General features: G+C 42.3%; 1 protein-coding gene and 1 long non-coding RNA gene across 2 annotated transcripts; one reads left to right on the top strand and one right to left on the bottom strand.

The window, feature by feature from the left end:
• Positions 1-393: 393 nt before the first annotated feature.
• LOC149015507 (uncharacterized) lies at positions 394-13,515 on the bottom strand. Its single transcript, XR_016173682.1, has 5 exons — positions 12,642-13,515; positions 9,640-9,731; positions 9,438-9,500; positions 9,291-9,347; positions 394-1,194 (listed from the first exon to the last, which is right to left on the bottom strand). It is a non-coding gene; the product is annotated as an uncharacterized LOC149015507 (long non-coding RNA).
• A 179-nt stretch (positions 13,516-13,694) lies between these two features.
• LOC149015506 (E3 ubiquitin-protein ligase RDUF1-like) lies at positions 13,695-14,414 on the top strand. The gene has a single exon (XM_089156539.1). It carries the CDS (start codon positions 13,695-13,697, stop codon positions 14,412-14,414), a length of 720 nt encoding a protein of 239 aa, XP_089012665.1.
• The last annotated feature ends 11,385 nt before the right edge of the window (positions 14,415-25,799 follow it).

The raw sequence follows: 25,799 nt of genomic DNA, 5'->3' as shown, positions 1-25,799 counted from the left end.
GTTTGATAAAAGTGTTTTGTTTTGATGGGTTATCAAACAAACGTGTCCTGACAACTTTCTCAACGAACGCTGTACTTCAGTACACTTCCAATGAGTAACACGTAGGAATCTATCCCTGGAAAGAGCATTCGATCCATAAAATGGGCAAGCAGCACGCTCAACGTTCAACTGCGTAACAAGCAACCCATTCCTTCGGAGGCTCATTTTCCTCTAATTTTGCTTGGGTCATGCGCCTTAAATGCACATGACCATCAAGTCGAAATTTCAATCTCGACCGTTGAATTTCAACAGTCGATATCGAAATTTCGACCGAAATTCCAATCTGACCTCCTGAAATGCTTGGCTTGATGGTCTTGCGCACGCATGACCCAAGCAAGGTCGATTTTCCTCACAGTTGCCCAGTGGCTATAAATTTTCATTTTTTGTACTTTCAATAGAACACGTCACAGGTTCCCAAACAATTCTATACAGTGTTTTGAAAGGATAAACGTGCAGGTAATCCCACATCCGTATATTTCATATCATTCCTTTCAACACAAAATATTTCTACCATTCCTGTTAGCTCGGCCAATATAATGAGGAACCATTGTTTGCCTAATATTGGATGCAGATTTAATTATCACTTGAATTGCTCCTGGCAAATCTCAAGTTCAGCCAATACAGCCGATGTAATCTTGAATATATTTAAGCCCATGTCCAAGTTTCCGCTTAAAATGTGAGCATCTTCAAAGTATCCAAACAAACACAGCCAAGCTTTGTATACACATCAAGTCTGCACTCCAAATGCATGACCCAGAGAAAAGAGGAAACGGAGTAAATAGAAGTGAAGAATGTTTCAACTCATATACCACAAACTATTCCATAACATTGGAGCAGTGTCTAGAACATCCTATCCTATTGGAATACATAGGCAAAAACACAGGTTCTGCAATCAAAATTTAGGTGTCATTCGTTCAAGATGAATCCGGGGAGAAATTCGGGTGAAAACCAGATGACATCAACTACAAATAAAACCATTTGCACCACCACTCCTTAGCAACCTCTTCTTACACTAATGAAGACAGTATACTTGTAAGAACTTAACTCCGCATCAAGGAACTAAGCAGCCAGGATTCCTTCCCAAATTACAGGTTACCTCCGTACAGGTGGCACAACACCTCTACCAGGAGGAGCACCACGTCCAGCAGCCTGAGCCTGCAGATGAGCAAGTAAATATGTCTTAGTCCACATTCTATCTAATCATATGGTTAACAGATCCTCCAACTTGCACTCAAGTACCCTAAATCAGTAACAAAGGATCTAAGTGCAAAATGGCAAATAAGTTTATTTGAAATTCTTCTTGGATACATGTCAATGTTTAATATGGTAACAGGTAAGAAGGCTATCTCAAGAATCAGTACACCAAGAACTAGTTTCATACCAAATAATAGATAAATGCAACCAATCTAAAGCATCATCATTGTACTTATTATGGAAATGTTTCTGGAACAAACAAATATTGCTAGGACTTATTTATGCGTTCATCAACCACATTTGCTGGACTTCAAAGAACAATATCATTTCTTCCTTTTCTATGAAAACACCATCAACGAAGTGAACATTGAAGTTCTACACATGTAACTAAAACACCTTCAAAGCACAAACAGCTTCCAGAAATTGCGAAATCAAATCAGGCAACAATATTTCATGAAATACTAAGTGTACCGCAGATTCTATATACCAAATAAAATTGCAAACAGGATATAAGGTACATTAGTACATATTAATAAGGTAACCGCAGATGGATGTTTTTCTACTTCCTCCCCATCCTCTTCTTTTGGTACATTATACGGTCAAGTGGTTCAAGTTCATATGGATTGAGGATCATGAAATAAATATGTTTTATTGGCATAAGCCCATAAGCCTTTACAAGCATTCTTTTGGGTTTGCCAATGTATTACTATGGTGCATAACATAGTTGGCAAGGATGCTCCACTCCATACACCACAGAAAGAGCATGGAGCAACCATATGGTGTAATCAGGTGGCAAAAGAAGTCTAAACAGTAAGATTTGATCAGTTGGTTTACAAAAGGATATAATTCGAAATAAGTAGAAACCATGACTTCTGAAAGTCAAACATACACTCGACAAATTCATTTTAGCAGATGCTTTTTTTTTTTTTTTTGGATGAATAAAAATATATTAAACAAAAGAAACCAAGAGAACAAGGCCTTTAAGCATAAGGCCGGAAAGGAGAATTAAGACCCCAGGAGACAACAATGAGCCTGTTCCTTGGGGTATCATCAACAGGGGGATGGGGGATAGCTATTAGCCTAGAAGAGACATCATAATAGATGGCATTCCAAATCCTCTCAATAGAATGGGATTTGGAAGTCCATCTCCTCATATTGCGCTCCCACCATAGGTGATGGATCAAGGCACAATAGAATAGCTTACCAATTCGATCGCAAATGGAGGAGCCTGAAAAGTTTCTCAAAATCCAAGACCAATCTCTAAAGAACCCATACGATCGTCTCGAGCGGGACCAAATGGAAGCAAGGGCTTTTCCCCAGAGAGATCTGGAGAAGGGGCAAGAGAAGAAAATGTGCTCAAGGTTCTCCAAGCCGCTCCAAGAAAGGATGCAATTGGGGTTAGTAGGGATATGGCAGCCAATAAGGAAGGACCGGGTTGGGAGGGCTAGGTTGAGGGCTCTCCAAAGGGTAAGGGAATGGTAGGGAATGAAGCCTTTGAACCAAACCAAGGGGGGCCAGGGAGGCTTAGGGCTATGGGATCGGATGAGGTTCCATGCCGAAGAGGCGGTGAATGTTTTGGTGGGGGAGGGGAGCCAAACAATGAGATCTCTAGAGGAGTTAGAGATTGGGGGAAGGGATTCCCAAACCTGTGTGAGAATGGGGAGAGGGGAAGGTATCCAAGATTCATTAGAAATGAAGTTGGACAAGGGGTGGTTTTAAGCATACGGGAATCATAGACACTACGGGGACCAAAGATGTTATAGAGAATGCCCATCGGATGCCACGGTCAAGCCGAAGGAGGTGGAGGAGCCGGATGAGATGGAAGTGGATATAGCGGAAATGGCGCGGAGGCACAGCAAGAAAATTTTCCTCCAGACTCAAAAGGGATTAGAGGGCATAGGGACAATCCAGAGGGAATCCGATCAAAAATGGAAAGAGTAGACCCACCTAGCCCAGATAGAATCATGCTTTGCAGCAATTTTCCAAATTAGTTTGAGAAGGCAGACAATATTAACATCAATGATTCGACGAATACCCAAGTCACCTTCAGAGGTAGGGCGGCAGATGGAAGACCAACGATCGAGTGAATGAAGCGCGTGGCTTCCTGCCCTTTCCAAAGGAAGGCACAGGATAAAGATTCCATGGCATAGATGGTAGATTTGGGAATCGAGAAGATTCCGCACCAATAGAGATAGGAAGACCGTAGCACGATCGGATGAGCACCACTCTACCGGCGAAAGATAGAAGCTTACCCTTCCACGCTTAAGCTTCTTACGAATGTTGTCAAGCATAGGAAGGCGGTGGTGGCGAGTGAGCCTACCCGGAATGAGCGGGAGGCCAAGGTACACAACAGGGAAAGATCCAGGGAGAATCCCGAGAGGTGGAGGAGAGAGGCAGAGCGGTCGGGGACTCCAAATAGAAAGATTGTGGATTTGTCTAGTTAGCACGAAGCCCGAAAGGGTTCAAACTGCGAGAGAGTAGAGAGGAAATGGACAGGTGATCAACTTTAGAGAAAATCCTAAGGTCATCAGCAAGCAAGGTGGGTGAGGTTTAGGGTCCCACTTGGGGATGGGGGAGATGAGGAGCTGATCGCTTGGATTGGAGGATGCGAGAGGACCTCCAAGGCAAGAGAGAACGGTAAGGAGAGGGGGGCAACCTTGCGAATGCCAACACGGGAAGGGAAGAATCCTGCCGGAGATCCGTTGACCAAGATGGAGAGGGGAGAAGAGATACAGGGCTCGATCCAGAGGATGAAGGGGGGGGAGGGAAACCCATGGAGAAGAGGACATCCCAAATGAAATCCCAACAAATAGAGTCAAAAGTTTTATGGAGATCAACCTTAAGGAGCGCACTAGGAATGAGCGGATCTATCAAAGCCGCGGACAATCTCCGCACAAAGGAGGATGTTATCCGCAATGCTACGGCTTGAGATGAAAGCCAATTGATTCAACTCACAAGAGAGGGAACCACGCGTTTGAGCCTATTCACAAGGATTTTAGAGATGAATTTATAGAGGAGGTTGCAGAGGAGATGGGGCGGAAGTTAGAGAGGGAAAAAGCCCCATGTTTATTGGGAATGAGGCAGAGGAAAGTTTGGTTGATGGAAGAGAGCTGAGAGGGGTGGCATGGATAAGATCATCCTCAATGAAGTCCTAAGTGGCAAGGAAGAAGCCCATATTGAACCCATCCGGACCTGGGGCCTTATTAGGCTTGTGGGAGTGGATGGCAAGAAGGATTTCTTCCGAGGAAGGGATAGCCCAGAGAGAGGAGATTGCAGAAGGATCAACAAACTTGTTAATGCGATTAGGGGGAGAGGTTGCGAGGAGGGAGGGAGGGGGAGAGAAGATTGGAGAAAAAGGAGACAATCTCAACCTTGATGCTAACGGGATCAGAGATGCAGATACTATTATTGGTGATGAGGGAAGGGATGGAATTGAAGTTATTCCGAGCTTTGAGGGAACGATGAAAGAAAGCGGAATTGGAATCCCCTAAATCAAGCCACTTGATTCTAGCTTTCTGGCGGAGGAAGCTTTCTTCTGAGGAAAGAAGGGAGGAGAGTTTAGAGGAGAGAGATTTTTCCTCCTCCGCGAGGGAGGAGTTGAAAGGATCAATTTGGAGAAGGGATTGGGTGGACTGAAGATCAGAGCGGCAAGAGGAGCTCGCCAAGATATTGCCAAAGGAAGCGGAGTTCCGGGAGCGAAGAGCTTCTTTGGCATTGCGGCCTTCGAGCAAAGGCAACAAGAGGGAAAGAATGACAATGGACAGACCTAGACCAGGCATCCATGATAGTGGAAATAAAAGAATCGCTAGAAGTCCACATATCAAAGAATTTGAAGGGCTTCGGACCAAAAGAGGTGGGCTGAGAGATTTGGACAAAGCAGGGAGAGCGATCAGAAAGATTGGAATTAGAGAAGGAGGCATAGGAGGCGGGAAGGAGGAGGCCAGTCGTTGGAGAGGAATCTATCAAGCTTGGAGGCATTCGAGCTTGACCCGAGCGCGATTATGCCAAGAGGGAATAACCCGACCAGCGGAGGTCGGAAATCCCTGAATCATCAATGCGGAATTGAAGTCATTCATTGCGACAGGATCCAGAGGGGAGCCGCCGACACGCTCATGGGAAAACCTAATGATGTTAAAATCCCGCCAATCCCCGGGAGTATTAGGGGAAGCGATGGAGATAGATCTAAGGTCTTCCCAAAGAGGAGCACGATCGCGGCTCGATTGAAGCCATAGATAATGGTGAGGAGAAAGGGATGGGAGAGGTTATCAAGGATGTTGAGATGCATAAGCTGGGGATTGGAACGAATGAGAGAAATTTGAAATCTAGAGGGATCCCAAAGAATCCAAATACGATCTTTGATAAAAGGGGAAGTGTTAGAGATGAAAGACCAAGAGGGAGCAATAGACAGAGCTATCCGAAGGGTATTGTCCATATGGACATGAGTTTTAAGAAGGGCACAAAGGGATACTTTTGAGGATTTAATGGCATTTTTAACATTAGCTTGCTTTTCAAGGGAGTTGAGCCCCCTGACATTCCAAATAAAGAAATCAAACATAGCTAACAAGGGGGGCATCCATATCCTGCAAGGAAGGGCAATGGGGAGGGGATTCTCACATGGGGAAGAGAAAGGGGATGGTGTTTCAAATATATTGGGGTCAATGGATGAGCAGGAGGAAAGGGAGCTAGTTTCAGGAATGGGGAGGACAAGGGGGTGAAAGGCGGGTTAGGGACAAGGGTTGTAAGTTTCAGGTTTGTAGGTGTCATAGGGTGAGGGGAGGAGGGCTTGGAACTCGAGGAGGTGAGGAATTTGGTTGAGTGGTAGTCGGGGGTGGTATTGGGCCGAGGTTTGTTGTTTGCAGAGGCTTGGGCTGTATGGTAGTGGGATGGGTATTGGGCTTTTGAGATGGGCAGCACTGGTATAAGAGGTTTAGAACGTTTAGGATATATGTGGTTTAGCTTTTTAGGGGGCCCAAAAGAAGGTGGCGAAGGTGATGGAGACGGTTTTGGGTTTTGGGAGATGGGTTTGGGCTGATGGTAGATGGTAGCGGGAAGGTTCTTAGAAGGAGGGGATGAGGGCAAAATGGATTTTTTCACTGGATAGGAAAGGTTTAGGTTAATATCGGAGGTGGTGGGAGTCGAACCAGTAAAGCACAAGTTGGTTTTCCTATTTGGGCTCACACTGGACCTCGCAGGGGAGACAGTCATGGGAGAAGGATCGAGATTTACAGGAAAATTGGTCAACAGATCAGACCTTGCCTTAACAATCGATCGAGCGGAGGCAAGCATATCTCCTAAGGCCTTGGTCGTATCAGCAGGGAGGGGGGAGCTTTCCGATTCGATGGCGGCATCAGAGGCAGCGCAAAGAGGCTCAGGGCTCAGGGCTCAGGGCTCAGCTCTGTAGAGGGGAGCAGCTTTCGGTAGGTCCTTGAAGGTCTAGGGGATAGCACTACTCGCCGGCGACAGGATTTTAAGTTTTCTTCTGCTTCGACGGTAGGTTTTCGCGAGCTGGGATATCGACAGTTTGTTTCTACAAGCGACAACCACAGTGGAGGCTATCCTTTTTTCGGGGGCAGCTACAGATTGAAGCGGAGGCTGGAGCACATCGACCGAGACAGACTCAAGGAAGTCTATCGAGTTTCGGGTTTTGCAGGAATCAAGTCCATCTTCTCTATTAGTGGCTCTGCTAATGAAGGCTGAGAGGCAAGAGATACTCGAGAATCAGGATTATGGATGCCTGAGGAGGAAGCACGAAGAGTTGAGGTTGAACAAGAGGCGGCTTCGTGAACAAAAGCAGAACAAAGATCGCAGCGCAAGGGGATCTAGTGGTAAACAATAGTCTGATCGTACTTCAGTCCATTGTCATCAGCTTAACATTAGAATTCTAAATTTCTAGAGAGAACATATACAAATACGAATTCTTTGTATTAGGTATTTAGTTGCATTAACCACTAGCTCTAAATTCTAAACAAGAAAATAGGCAACCTTCATTCTATTGGTCAAAGCTAGTTTTTTCTTGCATAACAAGCAATAAATTGTTAATAGAAGATCACAATTTTTTTGGTTGGAAAACCAGGAAATAAACTGCTGAACAAGCACATTGGTCATACCACCAGGATGAATTCTGTGACAATTCTTACGATATGAAATATAGTGAATCTTCTAACAATTTACCCTACCACCTAATGGCAAACTCTTCCATATACGTCCATGCACCCCTGTCCCAAGTACCCTCTTGGTTGTCCTAGACTTGCAACCTAAGGATCTTGGGGCCTCACTGCATAATTTCAGCTTCATCCATCAGCCATGTTGTAGATCTGGTGCCTACCCACCACTTTTGCCTCTTAGTCCCCATGCACGAAACCACTGTACTAAACCGTTAAGCATCCCCTCCATTACAGATGATCACAAGTCAACTTGCGTTTAGGCTTTGATATGTTCAAGTGATTTAGCTCACAAGGTAATGTGAACATGGTTGAACCACCCCCCCCCCCAAAAAAAAAAAAATTAATAATAAAATAATTGGGCTCAAAACTTGGACCAAAGAAACTAATCTAAAGCTAGTTGAATCAGCCTTAAAGGCATTTTGGTCATTTTCAAGGCCATTTTCAAGGCCTTTTAAAGCTCAATATGGGTCTGGATTGAATCCCCTCAATCCAAGGGTTATGAATCTAATTTTAGTTTTTTATTGGGTTTGTAAATTTTGAGATATGAAGAGTACAAGTCCATTATAAGTTAGTTTTGGATAAGATAAGATTACTCATCCAAGAGGGTTCTTATCTTTTAGGAGTTTGGTTTTGTTTAGAGAATTCTAGTTTGATTTAAAGTTGTAACTAAGTCCTAAGTTATCTTAATTAGCATGTGTTTTTAAGTTAAATTATAGTGTTTTAGTAAGATTCCAATTTTAGGGTTGTAGTCTTGTACTAATTTGAATCCCTTTGAGTGTTTTGGTCTAGAGTTGGAATCTTTATCTATTAGGGATTTCCAACCCCATTTAGAGTCTTTTGTTTTAAGGCTATAAATAGCATATTCATTCAATGTAATTTTCAGTTTTTGGATGAATAAAGATCATTGAGTGTTTATTGCCAACGTGTGGCAGGGTACCTTTGAAGGGGGACCTGGCGGTTGTCAAGTTGAACATTCTAATTTTCTGGTTTATTGCCAAGGTGTGGCAGGGTTCCTTTGAAGGGGGACCCGGCGGTCGTCAAGTTGAACATTCTAATTTTCTGGTTTCAATCATCAACAACATTCTTCAAGTATTAAAGCATTCAATCACTGCAGCAATCAAGTTTACAGCAGTCTTCAAGCCTTTGACCAGCAGCCCCAAGTAAGTACAGAGCTTCTCCCACCCCTTACTCACCTCCCCTAAGCCATCGCACCCATACCCTGCCCCTCCCCTGTTCGGTGCAACTTCCCCTACCCCCTGTCCTTGCTGCCACACCTGTGTAGCAGTCTTCTCAGACCCCATAGCTTCCCCAGTCTCTCCCCTACCCTACCACAACCCTATTTAGGCCCTTCCTCCAACTCTCCCCTAAAACCACATCTCCCCAACTTCCCCTTCTTCCCTATGGCTACCCTAGAACCCAATACCTGCAGCTTCCTTTTCCCAGCCCCTTTAAGCCTCCCTTTTCACTCCAATTAGGTCGTATCATCCTTTAGGTATTAACCCTACAGTTACCTTCTTATTTAACCTTGTTTTTCTCAAGTTCTAAAATCCAGCACTTTATCTTCTTCGCAGGAAGAATTCTGCCAAATTTTAAGAGCCTCTGAAACCCTAAGTTTGATCAATTTCAGATCTCAATAACCAAGTACAGCAGGGTTTTAGAGCTTTAATATAACCTAAAGCCCCCTGTTTCAGTTTCCCTCTTTGCTAGAATTTCCTGGGCAAACCTAAGTCTAGGAAAATTACTAAAATAACCCTAGCCCTAGACCTGGTTTCCATCACAAGGGTTCTTGGAATACCTACCAGCAGAACCCAAAGGGCCCTGGGGCCTGGATTACCTCAAAAGGATGCTGGCCCAGCAGAACAAAAATTTGTGCGTAGTAAAAAATTAACTTACCCTGGCCTGCATTGCAAAAGCACGACCGCAACCTACTCCAAGAGCTGAGCCCTTCCGCTGTAAGAGTAAACAGAGATGGTTAAGAACAACAGAACCTTATATATGATGAAATAATGAAAACCAATCATGTGTGTGTGGTGTGAATACCTTGATTCTAGCATCAAGCCTCTAGAACATCGGTGCTTCAGCATGTCAGGTATGATCATAAACCTGATGAATTTATAACTCAAATTAGTTTTGGTACGGAGTTTGGTCAGCTCTAGAAACTTTTGTTTCGGACTATGCGGTAGTTCCAATATAATCAAATAATCAACAAATAAATTTATCATATGATAAATAATAAAGTTACCTGACTTTGCTACCTCGGATGAAAACATGCTCAAGTTGAGAGACCTTCCCATCCTATAGATCAGACCATGGCACCAGCTACAAATTATAAATCTTTATGACAAAGAAAAAAGTATCATACTAAACGTGCAAAATGTATGGTTACAAATCATTAGAGACCAAATGTGTCAGAAAGTAAATCCCAAATATAAATACAAATGAGGAGAATAAACTGAAAATCTATTTTGCAACTATGAGTGATTCATGTTCTCTTATTAGTCTGGCCTCTCATACAGGAGGGAAACATGATGGCCACTCTTAATCAACATTTCTGTATTGAGGCTTGATTTCATTTTTCTGATGATTTATGTGGTACAGTTTACAGCTAAAGGGAAAAAGTCAGGTATGCAACCATTCGCATCCCTACTTTATGTGTAAGAGGACTATCTGAAATTGCCAATTTCCGGTTCATTTGATGACTCAACTGACACAATAATGAGTTGTTCCAAGCTGCAACGGGCTCATTGGATCTTTCCATACGACAATCCTTCACTACAGCAACCCTAACGTTAGCTTATGACAGGGGACAGAGAATGTTGTCCAGATGGCAAAGACAGTATTGAGTAGGGTACAGCAGTTAATTAAAAGGGGTTTTGGGTTATGTAAGGGAGAGAGGCAGAGGAGGGGTTTTATGCGTGAAGTCTGTAATTAACCAAGGAGGTCTTGCTGGGGAGAACTCAGTTCTCAGGTGAGTGTTAATGACCAGCAAAACTAGCCCTTTTCAGTCTCCCCATTCTTTTCCTGCCTTTATTTTTTTGTGTGTGCGTGTGTGTGGAGTTACTAGCGATCTACATCTCCTATTAATCTGATATTCTGATGTAATGTTAGATGCAAAAATTATCTGCTCTTCCAATCTGAATATCTCATGAGCAACAGTGGTAAGCTGGGGCTGATGCAGATCTAACACCAAACTGGCCTATTTTCCTCTGAAATCAACCTAGGGTGGATATTTATGTGTGTTGGGCTTTTGTTTAATATGTTTATGCGTTCATTGGCCTATTCTACAGGCACAAAAGTTAAATGTCCAGGCTAAGTACGAATAACCATTTCTTGTGTTCTTGCTGCAGTTTAAGGTGGTCTAAGTCAATTGGTTTCTACCTTAAATTAGTTTCAATGTTGAGTTAACGTTCAATTAAGAACTCAAATCAGATCAGATCTCCAGCTTATTATGTACAGATAAAACCGTTCCACTTGATGGAAAGGGACCCAAACTTGATATGATCAATAAAGCTTCTCAGGTTTGAGTGATTGTCTTGCATTATGCTGATGCATACTGCTTTTGTTAAATTTGGTCAGTGAAGGACCAAGATTGAAAGAGACTCTTAAAGTTCTAAAGCGAGGTCAAGAAACTCAAGACTAGATCTTTTTTTGGCTGAATAGACAGTCTTCAAGAAAGCATTCCCATCGTTAAGTCTCCCCATCCAGCTATCTGCCAGCCTACACTCCATTTTCTTTCTAGTATAACCCTTTTTTTTCTTTCTTGAATTTTCAAATCTTCCAAGAAACCCAAAATCCAAGGTCAAATCTACACCAATCTAAGCATTAGATATGTTTCTTTTTAGGTACATCATCCCACCAACCCTAAGGACCTTATCCCAATTGACCCTATTTGACCATCCAATTTCAAGGTATAGATATTCTCTTGAACTTATGCACAGCCAAAACTCCCCAAAAACCAAGAGCCCTCGTAGTTTCCAATTTAGCCATCCATCCAACCAAACTTGGCGGATCATATCCATATATCATTAACTACACCCCACCAGGTTTCAACCCATTCTAACACCTACAAACCTCAGTCCCCCATCTCTAAAGTATTCATCACATAACTCTAAGATCAAGAAACCTTTTTTGGTCTCATTTAAGTTGGTTCTCTTTAGAGATCTTAAAAGAACTGATCCTCAATCAATCAAGACTACATCCTCCTGGGTTCTTAAAGTAAGTCAAAGAAGAAAAGGGGTTTGGAGGGGCATAGGTTGAGAGAGATAATAGGTACAATAAGTATTTCTTGCGCAAGCTCTGCTGGTCAGTTAAGCATGAATAATCAAATTTCAGTGTTTCTATGAGGAAAAAAATATGATTTATCCATCTTTCAAGCCTTGATCAAATGTTATTTCAATACTGAAGGGTAAAGGCCTTGGACTTTATTTGACTTTCATTGGTATTTCCCTCATGTTAAATCGAGTTTTAAGCAGAATATCTGCACCTTAGCTGAGAGCGTCATTCTCCATCAAACGCAAGTAGATGACATTTTTTTTTCTGTGACTTTAAAGTTTAAACATCCTGGGTATTTTTGACTTGCTTAGGATGAAATCTGAGAATCAGAGCTCAAGAGTTTCATGGAACTCCTTGATTTGGTCAAGGTATTAAACCTCACCATTCAGTCTTTGGGCGGAGGCTAATACATTTGAAGCTCCCAGGAGATGACATAATCATCCAGAAGGGCACATTATCGTCTTGATATATAATCTTTGTTATTTTGCATATGAGAACCTTCATCCTATATTTGTGGAATGCCCTTTGTTTATTACAATTTGGAAGAGTTCCATTGTTATTCATGGTTAATATTGGCTGGGTGTTCCATCTTCGTCTTTGGATGAATTTTTCATTTAGCGGAATAGGAAATTGACATTCCTCTTATTAGAAGAGACCTTTGGTTAGCTGATTTATTATTAGTTCCCATTCAAATCTAAGCAGAAGCAAAGAAGATTCTATGCGAATCTTAGACAAGTTTAGGTGATTTTTGTTTATCAAACTACTAGTGTTTGGAAATTATTCGTTAATCTAATTCTCCAAAGTCAAGTGATTTACAACGGAGACCCAAATTTTAATCAGAGTTCGATGTTTTGTAGCCTTCTAGGAGTTGGGATTCATATAGAAGATAGAACGTAGGAAATGAAATGCAGAAACAAAAACCAAAAGCCTGGCAAAGACATGCGAGATAGAAAAGGAAGAAGGAAGTAGTACCTTGGGCCATTATTGTTTGCACGATGAAGCCATTGTTGTTTACTGTAATAACCTCCGACTCCTTGATTCAACTGCAGAAACTTTTGGTTACCCTTACACTGAGTCACTGAGGACTACCAACCGGCAGCCATATCGCTACTCCATGGATTTTAATAGAATTGCATCACATCACAGTTACCATCACTGGAGCTTATAATACATTATAGAACGAGACAGCTAGTTGAACTTGAACTCGAGAAAACCAATTTGAAGAAGAGCTCAGAGATTCCCAGTTGATTTGAACTTGTGAAAACAAATAAATTAAACACATGATAACCCAACCCAGAGAGGGACCACATTGATCTGATAGATGATCAGAAACCCAGATTCCTTCACCAGTAGGGAAACACCAAGTTGAAGAATGAGATGCAAAGAAACGAGAAGAACACCTCTGTTTTAGCATACTGAAAGAATGCAAAGAAAAAACATAACTATTTTACAAGATTCGTTTACAATATTCAAATTTGAATTCAAAATTAAAAACTTGAATTCAAACCATAACATCACTTAATCCTTAAATATCTGAGATGAAGGGCAATCAACTATTTGTAAACAAGCTTTCCCAATTTAAGTCAAGGTATCTCTTTATAATAGGCTCTCCTAATTGAATAGAAGAATATTACCAAATTGAGTGGGAAGAGACCTACGCTTAAGGAAATCGATCAAATTAATTTGATCATCTACAATAACCGATCAGATCAAGCATATCCCACTGGGGACCATCAGATCATAACGAACAAAATGACCTACATGGAGCAAGACTAGAAAGTAGAAACGGAACTAGTGAGGAAACACTAGTAGTTGTCCTAGTTAAACTCTAATGTTAATATGATTACTTAGTGGTATACCACTAGGACTAGGAGTCTTTTCTTATATATAACTGGCGAGCGGCGAGCCCCTTCTCTTACTTACCATCTCGTCCCCGCCATTCTTCCGTGTTCCTTCTCTTGCTATCTCGTTTTCTTTTGTCTGAATTCCTTTTGATTTTGAAATTCACGGCCGGGTCACTCAATCATGCTTCACTTTTTGCGTCGAAGGCGTCGGGCAATTATTTCATGTCTCAGTTCCCGGTTTATACCTGAAGTCGGAGTCGGTGCTGAAGCTGAAATCGGAGTCAAAATCTATTTCGTGGTTGAACGTAAGGATGTTAGGGCAACATTTCCAAACGATGATGGCGATTCAATTATTCTTGAGCAGACAACTAATCTCTTACCGGTGAAACAATTGGACGTTGAGTTTCATAGCCTCCTCATCCCTCAAGTTAGTAAGTCTCATATCCACACTATGCTTACAGAACTTGAGATCCCTTCTGTCTGCGTTGAGAGATTGAAAGAAGAGATATCTACATATGCTTTTGAAGAGGCAAAGTTCTACAAAACCGACAAAGATGATGGAGAGCTGACTATCTTCATAATTATTGACGTCTGTTTGGTAGAGTATGTAGATATTTGGCAAGAAATTAGAGAATTTGAAGCCATTTTGAATGGAGATGAAGGTTTTAGCTTGCTTCCTGCTTCAAAATCTTCTATTGAGGCTTTGGAGATGAAGAAATTACATGATACCTCTTCTGCAGACTTGTGTATGATTTGCATGGATGATTACGTGGGAGGAGCTGACATCATAAAGTTGGATTGTTCACATTTTTTTCACAGCGAATGCATCATCAAGTGGTTGGAGTACAAGAACACGTGCCCATTGTGTCGTTTTACAATGCCAAAACAATCTGAATCTTGATTATTTGTGGTCTCATTAAGACCTTGTAAATTTTAGTTACTTGTGAGTAGAACAATAACTGTTTGAATCTTGAATCTTGTAAGTTGTTACATATTAATGAAATCAAATATGTCAATATATTTTTTTGCGTCTTATGTGTGTTACCGTCGTTATTTTTCCACTCGCGACAACGTTGATGGCGATTTACTGAGAAAAGAAAACTCTCTTTCGGTTCAAAACGCGCGAATTGTTATCTGATTTTTTTTTTTTTTTTGGGGTAGGAATTGTTATCTGAATTGTCAAGAAAGTTTCTAATTTTCGTCTCATTAATTAATTATGTTAACCTTCCATCACGGGTTACTATTAGTTTTTCAGAAAGGAAAGTGAGTAAACAACTGTTGATCTTCACCGGCGGTGAGAGAGAGTAACGTCTTTTTGAAACACACCGTCTCTCCGAAAAGTGAAAACTATGTTTTTTAAACGAGTTATTCATCTTCAGTATCGGCATTTAATTTTCTCATCAAATCTTTTCTTTTCTCCATCAATTTATCGTTTCTCCATATTCGTTGGCGCTGGATTTCCAAAATTCCCAAGATCCTGGGAACTGCATATTATGACTGCTTCAACGCGGATTCTTGTTCGCGGCTGCGCGGATATCATCCGCGCAGACCTATAAGGATGACACGTGTTCTCATAAAATCAAACGGTTGAGATGTGAGCGAAAATTGGTCATTGGTTTAAAAATTTTCGTAAATTACAAAAATCCACCTCATATGAATTTGAATTTGCGTAAAAGATCACTTTTACCGTATTGTTGAAAAACGTCTTGAGTGAAACCCTACCGTCATTTATGTGCCTCTTCTCCGGCGATGTGGTTTTGGAAAGTTAAGAAACGCCCAACCTTTGCACTTCTTAAACGACTACTTTGATATCTTATGGAGGAGGAGATGTCAGGAAATTGGATTTTGAAGGCCTTGAATTTTTGTCGAAACGAACAATGCAATTTCAAGCTTTCGTCCAAGGCGTCAAGAAACCGACTTGACAAGTATTTTCAGTCCATACAAATATCCTTTTTTGAAGATTTTCATAAATCTTGAACTTAACCTACCTTCTTGAAGATTCAAGATTCAAGCTTAATCATGGCTTCCTTTTAGGTTTTCCTCTCTGTTTCACGAATCAGGACCACGCCTTCACCTTCATTGTGAATTTTCCTGGTTTCTTAATGGCGGGTGTTCTAGAGAGCAAGAATAAGCGGTTGTTGAGAGAGACTCAGGGGTGGGTTTTCGTCGCCACCGGAGAAAAGGCCGATGAACGATGGCTAGGGTTTCATTCAAACTTGTTTTCCCAATTTGATGAAATGATCTTTCTGCAAATTCTATTTTTTTAAGAGACATGTGTCAACAGTGGTTCACAGAAGTCTGAACCGGTCTACAACGAATCCTTACCATAAAAGCATACCATCCTTCTGAAGTTCTTGTTCAACCAACAGCACAAGGAGAACCAGGGATTCGATCCTCCATACCTTCCTCTGAATATATATTATGGCACTGCAATTATGGATTCTGAATTCATCCTCTGAAAGAACCTATCTTTCTTGCACATAAATAGTCAACAGAACATTTTTAATCCCGATGACAATCCTTCCCATGAATGATCTTTTACTAATATGGATGTAATGTTTTTCAGATTCTCTCAGTTGATTATACATTATCATATCATTGAAAAATGGCTACAACACTCCCTAAAAACGAAAGAACACTTCAAAATCTGCATTACAAAACTTGGAAAATACAGCAATCACCAGTTAGTGTGAAAGGTCATCTGCGGTGCAGTTAACTGGAGAAGTGTTGGATTTAAATCATCAACAATGAGACCAGTATCAACAGAGATCATCTGCGGTGCAGTTAACTGGAGAAGTGTTGGATTCAAATCATTGACAATATCAAAGTAGTCGTTTAAGAAGTGCAAAGGTTAGGCGTTTCTTAACTTTCCAAAACCACATCGCCGGAGAAGAGGCACATAAATGACGGTAGGGTTTCACTCAAGACGTTTTTCAACAATACGGTAAAAGTGATCTTTTCTGCAAATTCAAATTCATATGAGGTGGGTTTTTGTAATTTACGAAAATTTTTAAACCAATGACCAATTTTCCCTCACCTCTCAACCGTTTGATTTTATGAGAACACGTGTCATCCTTATAGGTCTGCGCGGAGGATATCCGCGCAGCCGCGAACAATAATCCGGTTCATCACCCAGATCCTGACGATTCCCATGAGATCCTGAGTAATCGCATATTAAAAACCATTGAAGATACAACTGTCAATATTATAGTTTATAAAACTGATTGAGAGAATATCCAAAAAAATTATTGAATTATGGTTCATCCTATGAAATTAACTAAATCACATAGTAAAAGGGAGTAATCACACCATCAGGATTGATCCCCAAGGGGGTAAACCCCCTTTGTGGGTCCCGGGGTTTCCCAACCCCGGGTCGCCAACCAAACAGGCCCTTAGGAATCTATATCATCCTCCATATTCGTTAGATTCAAACTGGGAAGGGAATCATGTTTGGTCAGCCCTTTGGAGTTTTAAGGAGTTTGCATTGTATGTATTCTACTCATGTTTTTCCAATAAATACAAGAAATTCCAATGAGTCTCACAAGGGCCAACTATTATGTAGTGAAGAAGCGAGACACCCCTCCCCTAATGGGGAGTTGCTCTGGACCCTGTGCTAACTCTCACAATTGAGCAACCTTGGCATTGTGCTTGTGGATGTAATCCCCAACAGACGCTTTTGATTGGCTTCTTACCTGCCGGTCACAGGCATTGCTAGGACTCGTTTGATAACCCACCAATAAATGGTATTTATCGCTTCAAGAAACAAAGAATTGATGGAAAACTGTTTGATAAAAGTGTTTTGTTTTGATGGGTTATCAAACAAACGTGTCCTGACAACTTTCTCAACGAACGCTGTACTTCAGTACACTTCCAATGAGTAACACGTAGGAATCTATCCCTGGAAAGAGCATTCGATCCATAAAATGGGCAAGCAGCACGCTCAACGTTCAACTGCGTAACAAGCAACCCATTCCTTCGGAGGCTCATTTTCCTCTAATTTTGCTTGGGTCATTTCTCCTTAAATGCACATGACCATCAAGTCGAAATTTCAATCTCGACCGTTGAATTTCAACAATCGATATCGAAATTTCGACCGAAATTCCAATCTGACCTCCTGAAATGCTTGGCTTGATGGTCTTGCGCACGCATGACCCAAGCAAGGTCGATTTTCCTCACAGTTGCCCAATGGCTATAAATTTTCATTTTTTGTACTTTCAATAGAACACGTCACAGGTTCCCAAACAATTCTATACAGTGTTTTGAAAGGATAAACGTGCAGGTAATCCCACATCCGTATATTTCATATCATTCCTTTCAACACAAAATATTTCTACCATTCCTGTTAGCTCGGCCAATATAATGAGGAACCATTGTTTGCCTAATATTGGATGCAGATTTAATTATCACTTGAATTGCTCCTGGCAAATCCCAAGTTCAGCCAATACAGCCTATGTAATCTTGAATATACTTAAGCCCATGTCCAAGTTTCCGCTTAAAATGTGAGCATCTTCAAAGTATCCAAACAAACACAGCCAAGCTTTGTATACACATCAAGTCTGCACTCCAAATGCATGACCCAGAGAAAAGAGGAAACGGAGTAAATAGAAGTGAAGAATGTTTCAACTCATATACCACAAACTATTCCATAACATTGGAGCAGTGTCTAGAACATCCTATCCTATTGGAATACATAGGCAAAAACACAGGTTCTGCAATCAAAATTTAGGTGTCATTCGTTCAAGATGAATCCGGGGAGAAATTCGGGTGAAAACCAGATGACATCAACTACAAATAAAACCATTTGCACCACCACTCCTTAGCAACCTCTTCTTACACTAATGAAGACAGTATACTTGTAAGAACTTAACTCCGCATCAAGGAACTAAGCAGCCAGGATTCCTTCCCAAATTACAGGTTACCTCCGTACAGTGGCACAACACCTCTACCAGGAGGAGCACCACGTCCAGCAGCCTGAGCCTGCAGATGAGCAAGTAAATATGTCTTAGTCCACATTCTATCTAATCATATGGTTAACAGATCCTCCAACTTGCACTCAAGTACCCTAAATCAGTAACAAAGGATCTAAGTGCAAAATGGCAAATAAGTTTATTTGAAATTCTTCTTGGATACATGTCAATGTTTAATATGGTAACAGGTAAGAAGGCTATCTCAAGAATCAAGACACCAAGAACTAGTTTCATACCAAATAATAGATAAATGCAACCAATCTAAAGCATCATCATTGTACTTATTATGGAAATGTTTCTGGAACAAACAAATATTGCTAGGACTTATTTATGCGTTCATCAACCACATTTGCTGGACTTCAAAGAACAATATCATTTCTTCCTTTTCTATGAAAACACCATCAACGAAGTGAACATTGAAGTTCTACACATGTAACTAAAACACCTTCAAAGCACAAACAGCTTCAGTAAATTGCGAAATCAAATCAGGCAACAATATTTCATGAAATACTAAGTGTACCGCAGATTCTATATACCAAATAAAATTGCAAACAGGATATAAGGTACATTAGTACATATTAATAAGGTAACCGCAGATGGATGTTTTTCTACTTCCTCCCCATCCTCTTCTTTTGGTACATTATACGGTCAAGTGGTTCAAGTTCATATGGATTGAGGATCATGAAATAAATATGTTTTATTGGCATAAGCCCATAAGCCTTTACAAGCATTCTTTTGGGTTTGCCAATGTATTACTATGGTGCATAACATAGTTGGCAAGGATGCTCCACTCCATACACCACAGAAAGAGCATGGAGCAACCATATGGTGTAATCAGGTGGCAAAAGAAGTCTAAACAGTAAGATTTGATCAGTTGGTTTACAAAAGGATATAATTCGAAATAAGTAGAAACCATGACTTCTGAAAGTCAAACATACACTGACAAATTCATTTTAGCAGATGCTTTTTTTTTTTTTTGGATGAATAAAAATATATTAAACAAAAGAAACCAAGAGAACAAGGCCTTTAAGCATAAGGCCGGAAAGGAGAATTAAGACCCCAGGAGACAACAATGAGCCTGTTCCTTGGGGTATCATCAACAGGGGGATGGGGGATAGCTATTAGCCTAGAAGAGACATCATAATAGATGGCATTCCAAATCCTCTCAATAGAATGGGATTTGGAAGTCCATCTCCTCATATTGCGCTCCCACCATAGGTGATGGATCAAGGCACAATAGAATAGCTTACCAATTCGATCGCAAATGGAGGAGCCTGAAAAGTTTCTCAAAATCCAAGACCAATCTCTAAAGAACCCATACGATCTTCTCGAGCGGGACCAAATGGAAGCAAGGGCTTTTCCCCAGAGAGATCTGGAGAAGGGGCAAGAGAAGAAAATGTGCTCAAGGTTCTCCAAGCCGCTCCAGCAAAGGATGCAATTGGGGTCAGTAGGGATATGGCAGCCAATAAGGAAGGACTGGGTTGGGAGGGCTAGGTTGGGAGGGCTAGGTTGAGGGCTCTCCAAAGGGTAAGGGAATGGCGGGGAATGAAGCCTTTGAACCAAACCAAGGGGGGCCAGGGAGGCTTAGGGCTATGGGGTCGGATGAGGTTCCATGCCGAAGAGGCGGTGAATGTTTTGGTGGGGGAGGGGAGCCAAACAATGAGATCTCTAGAGGAGTTAGAGATTGGGGGAAGGGATTCCCAAACCTGTGTGAGAATGGGGAGAGGGGAAGGTATCCAGGATTCATTAGAAATGAAGTTGGACAAGGGGGTGGTTTTAAGGATACGGGAATCATAGACACTACGGGGACCAAAGATGTTATAGAGAGTGCCCATCGGATGCCACGGGTCAAGCCAGAAGGAGGTGGAGGAGCCGGAGGAGATGGAAGTGGATATAGCGGAAATGGCGTGGAGGCGCAGCAAGAGAATTTTCCTCCGAGACTTAAGAGGGATTAGAGGGCATAGGGACAGTTCAAAGGGAATCCGATCAAAGAATGGAAAGAGTAGACCCACCTAACCCAGATAGAATCATGCTTTGCAGCAATTTTCAAAATTAGTTTGAGAAGGCAGGCAATATTAACATCAATGATTCGACGGATACCCAGGTCACCTTCAAAGGTAGAGCGGCAGATGGAAGACCAACTGATCGGGTGAATGAAGCGCGTGGCTTCCTACCCTTTCCAAAGGAAGGCACAGGATAAAGATTCCATGGCATGGATGGTAGATTTAGGAATCGAGAAGATTCCGCACCAATAGAGATAGCACGACTGTAGCACAGATCGGATGAGCACCACTCTACCGGCGAAAGATAGAAGCTTACCCTTCCACAGCTTAAGCTTCTTAGGAATGTTGTCAAGCATAGGAAGGCAATGGTGGCGAGTGAGCCTACCCGGAATGAGCGGGAGGCCAAGGTACACAACAAGGAAAGATCCAGGGGAGAATCCCGAGAGGTGGAGGAGAGAGGCACGAAGCTGGTCGGGGACTCCAGATAGAAAGATTGTGGATTTGTCTAAGTTAACATGAAGCCCCGAAAGGGATTCAAACTGCGAGAGAGTAGAGAGGAAATGGACAGGTGATCAACTTTAGAGAAAATCCTAAGGTCATCAGCAAAAGCAAGGTGGGTGAGGTTTAGGGTCTGCACTTGGGATGGGGGAGATGAGGAGATGATCAGTCTTGGATTGGAGGATGCGGGAGAGGACCTCCAAGGCAAGAGAGAACAGGTAAGGAGAGAGGGGGCAACCTTGGCGAATGCCAACACGGGAAGGGAAGAATCCCGCCGGAGATCCGTTGAACAAGATGGAGAGGGGAGAAGAGATACAGGACTCGATCCAGAGGATGAAGGGGGGAGGGAAACCCATGGAGAAGAGGACATCCCAAATGAAATCCCAACGAATAGAGTCAAAGGCTTTATGGAGATCAACCTTAAGGAGCGCAACTAGGGAATGAGCGGATCTATCAAAGCCGCGGACAATCTCCGCACATAGGAGGATGTTATCCGCAATGCTACGGCCTGAGATGAAAGCCAATTGATTCGGACTCACAAGAGAGGGAATCACGCCCTTGAGCCTATTCACAAGGATTTTAGAGATGAATTTATAGAGGAGGTTGCAAAGAGAGATGGGGCGGAAGTTAGAGAGGGAAGAAGCCCCATGTTTCTTGGGAATGAGGCAGAGGAAAGTTTGGTTGATGGAAGAGAGCTAAGAGGGGTTGAAGAAGAAGCTGCGGATGGCATGGATAAGATCATGCTCAATGAAGTCCCAAGAGGCAAGGAATAAGCCCATACTGAACCCGTCCGGACCTGGGGCCTTATTAGGCTTGTGGGAGTGGATGGCAAGAAGGATTTCTTCCGAGGAAGGGATAGCGCAGAGAGAGGAGATGGCAGAAGGATCAACAAACTTGTTAATGAGATTAGGGGGGAGAGGATTGCGAGGAGGGAGAGAGGGGGGGAGAGAAGATTGGAGAAAAAGGAGACAATCTCAGCCTTGATGCTAGCGGGATCAGAGATGCAGATACTATTATTGGTGATGAGGGAAGGGATGGAATTGAAGTAATTCCAAGCTTTGAGGGAACGATGAAAGAAAGCGGAATTGGAATCCCCTAGATCAAGCCACTTGATTCTAGCTTTCTGGCGGAGGAAGCTTTCTTCTGAGGAAAGAAGGGAGGAGAGTTTAGAGGAGAGAGATTTTTCCTCCTCCGCGAGGGAGGAGTTGAAAGGGTCAATTTGGAGAAGGGATTGGGTGGACTGAAGATCAAAGAGGCAAGAGGAGACTCTTGCCAAGATATTGCCAAAGGAAGCGGAGTTCCAGGAGCGAAGAGCTTCTTTGGCATTGCGAAGCCTTTGGGCGAAGGCAACAAGAGGGAAAGAATGACAATGGACAGGCCTAGACCCATCCATGACAGTGGGAATAAAAGAATCGCTAGAACTCCACATATCAAAGAATTTGAAGGGCTTCGGACCAAAAGAGGTGGGCTGAGAGATTTGGACAAAGCAGGGAGAGCGATCAGAAAGATTGGAATTAGAGAAGGAGGCATAGGAGGAGGGGAAGGAAGAGAGCCAAGAATCGTTGGAGAGGAATCTATCAAGCTTGGAGGAAATTCAAGCTTGACCCGAGCGACGATTATGCCAAGTAAGGGAATAACCCGACCAGCGGAGGTCGGAAATCCTTGAATCATCAATGTAGAAATTAAAGTCATTCATCGCGACAAGATCCAAAGGGGAGCCGCCGACACGCTCATAGGAAAACCTAATGATGTTAAAATCCCCGCCAATACCCTAGGGAGTATTAGGGGAAGCGATGGAGATAGATCTAATGTCTTCCCAAAGAGGAGCACGATCAGCGGCTCGATTGAAGCCATAAATAATGGTGAGGACAAAGGGATGGGAGAGGTTATCGAGAATGTTGAGATGCATAAGCTGGGGATTGGAACGGATGAGAGAAATTTGAAAGCTAGAGGGATCCCAAAGAATCCAGATACGATCTTTAATAGAAGGGGAAGTGTTAGAGATGAAAGACCAAGAGGGAGCAATAGACAGAGCTATCCGAAGGGCATTGTCCATATGGACATGAGTTTCAAGAAGGGCACAAAGGGATACTTTAGAGGATTTAATGGCATTTTTAACATTAGCTTGCTTTTCAAGGGAGTTGAGCCCCCTGACATTCCAAATAAAGAAATCAAACATAGCTAACAAGGGGGGGGGCATCCATATCGTTGTCGGGGAAGGGGCAATGGGGGAGGGGATTCTCAAACAGGGGGGAAGAGAGAGGGGATGGTGTTTCAAATATATTGGGGTCAATGGATGAGCAGGAGGAAAGGGAGCTAGTTTCAGGAATGGGGAGGTCAAGGGGGTGAAAGGCGGGTTAGGGACAAGGGTTGTAAGTTTCAGGTTTGTAGGTGTCACAGGGTGAGGGGAGGAGGGCTTGGAACTCGAGGAGGTGAGGAAATTGGTTGAGTGGTAGTTGGGGGTGGTATTGGGCCGAGGTTTGTTGTTTGCAGAGGCTTGGGCTGTATGGTCGTGGGATGGGTATTGGGCTTTTGAGATGGGCAGCACTGGTATAAGAGGTTTCGAACATTTAGGATATATGTGGTTTAGCTTTTTAGGGGGCCCACGAGATTTGGGCTTAGGCCCAGAAGAAGGTGGCGAAGGTGATGGAGACGGTTTTGGGTTTTGGGAGATGGGTTTGGGCCGATGGTAGATGGTAGCGGGAAGGTTCTTAGAAGGAGGGGATGAGGGCAAAATGGAATTTTTCACTGGATAGGAAAGGGTTAGGTTAATATCGAAGGTGGTGGGAGTCGAACCAGTAAAGCACAAGTTGGTTTTCCTATTTCGGCTCACATTAGACCTCGTAGGGGAGACAATCATGGGAGAAGGATCGAGATTTACAGGAAAATTGGTCAACAGATCAGACCTTGCCTTAACAATCGATCGAGCGGAGGCAAGCATATCTCCTGAGGCCTTGGTCGTATCAGCAGGGAGGGGGGAGCTTTCTTATTCGATGGTGGCATCAGAGGCAGCGCACAGAGGCTCAGGGCTCAGCTTCGCAGAGGCAGAGGAGCAGAGGAGAGCAGCTTTCAGCAGGTCCTTGAAGGTCTGGGGGATAGCACTACTCGCCGGTGACAGGATTTTAAGTTTTCTTCTGCTTCGACGGTAAGTTTTTGCGAGCTGGGAAATCGACAATTTGTTTCTACCGGCGACAACCACAGTGGAGGCTATCCTTTTTTCGGGGGCAGCTACAGATTGAAGCAAAGGCTGGAGCACATCGACCGAGACAGACTCAAGGAAGTCTATCGAGTTTCGGGGCTTCGCAGGAATCAAGTCCATCTTCTCTATCAGTGGCTCTGCTAATGAAGGCTAAGAGGAAAGAGATACTCGAGAATCAGGATTATGGATGCCTGAGGAGGAAGCACGAAGAGTTGAGGTTGAACAAGAGGCGGCTTAGTGACAAAAAGCAGAACAAAGATCACACAGGGGGATCCAGTGGTAAACAATAGTCTGATCGTACTTCAGTCCATTGTCATCAGCTTAACATTAGAATTCTAAATTTCTAGAGAGAACATATACAAATACGAATTCTTTGTATTAGGTATTTAGTTGCATTAACCACTAGCTCTAAATTCTAAACAAGAAAATAGGCAACCTTCATTCTATTGGTCAAAGCTAGAAATCATTTCTTTTTTCTTGCATAACAATCAATAAATTGTTTATAGAAGATCACAATTTTTTTGGTTGGAAAACCCGGAAATAAACTGCTGAACAAGCACATTGGTCATACCACCAGGATGAATTCTGTGACAATTCTTACGATATGAAATATAGCGAATCTTCTAACAATTTACCCTCCCACCTAATGGCAAACTCTTCCATATACGTCCATGCACCCTTGTCCCAAGTACCCTCTTGGTTGTCCTAGACTTGCAACCTAAGGATCTTGGGGCCTCACTGCATAATTTCAGCTTCATCCATCAGCCATGTTGTAGATCTGGTGCCTACCCACCATTTTTGCCTCTTAGTCCCCATGCACGAAACCACTGTACTAAACCGTTAAGCATCCCCTCCATTACAGATGATCACAAGTCAACTTGCGTTTAGGCTTTGATATTGTTCAAGTGATTTAGCTTACAAGGTAATGTGAACATGGTTGAACCACACCCCCCCCCCCCCCCAAAAAAATAATAATAATAAAATAATTGGGCTCAAAACTCGGACCAAATATACTAATCTAAAGCTAGTTGAATCAGCCTTAAAGGCATTTTGGTCATTTTCAAGGCCTTTTAAAGCTCAATATGGGTCTGGATTGAATCCCCTCAATCCAAGGGTTATGGATCTAATTTTAGTTTTTTATTGGGTTTGTAAATTTTGAGATATGAAGAGTACAAGTCCATTATAAGTTAATTTTGGATAAGATAAGATTACTCATCCAAGAGGGTTCTTATCTTTTATGAGTTTGGTTTTGTTTAGAGAATTCTAGTTTGATTTAAAGTTGTAACTAAGTCCTAAGTTATCTTAATTAGCATGTGTTTTTAAGTTAAATTATAGTGTTTTAGTAAGATTCCAATTTTAGGGTTGTAGTCTTGTACTAATTTGAATCCCTTTGAGTGTTTTGGTCTAGAGTTGGAATCTTTATCTATTAGGGATTTCCAACCACATTTAGAGTCTTTTGTTTTAAGGCTATAAATAGCATATTCATTCAATGTAATTTTCAGTTTTTGGATGAATAAAGATCATTGAGTATTTATTGCCAACGTGTGGCAGGGTACCTTTGAAGGGGGACCTGGCGGTTGTCAAGTTGAACATTCTAATTTTCTGGTTTATTGCCAAGG

Source organism: Hakea prostrata, chromosome 5, assembly GCF_041222555.1.
Source record: "Hakea prostrata isolate BN-2017 chromosome 5, UWA_Hpros_2, whole genome shotgun sequence".
NCBI lineage: Eukaryota > Viridiplantae > Streptophyta > Magnoliopsida > Proteales > Proteaceae > Hakea > Hakea prostrata.
Note: the sequence above shows the minus strand (reverse complement) of the source record. Positions and strands in the feature narration are given on the sequence as shown.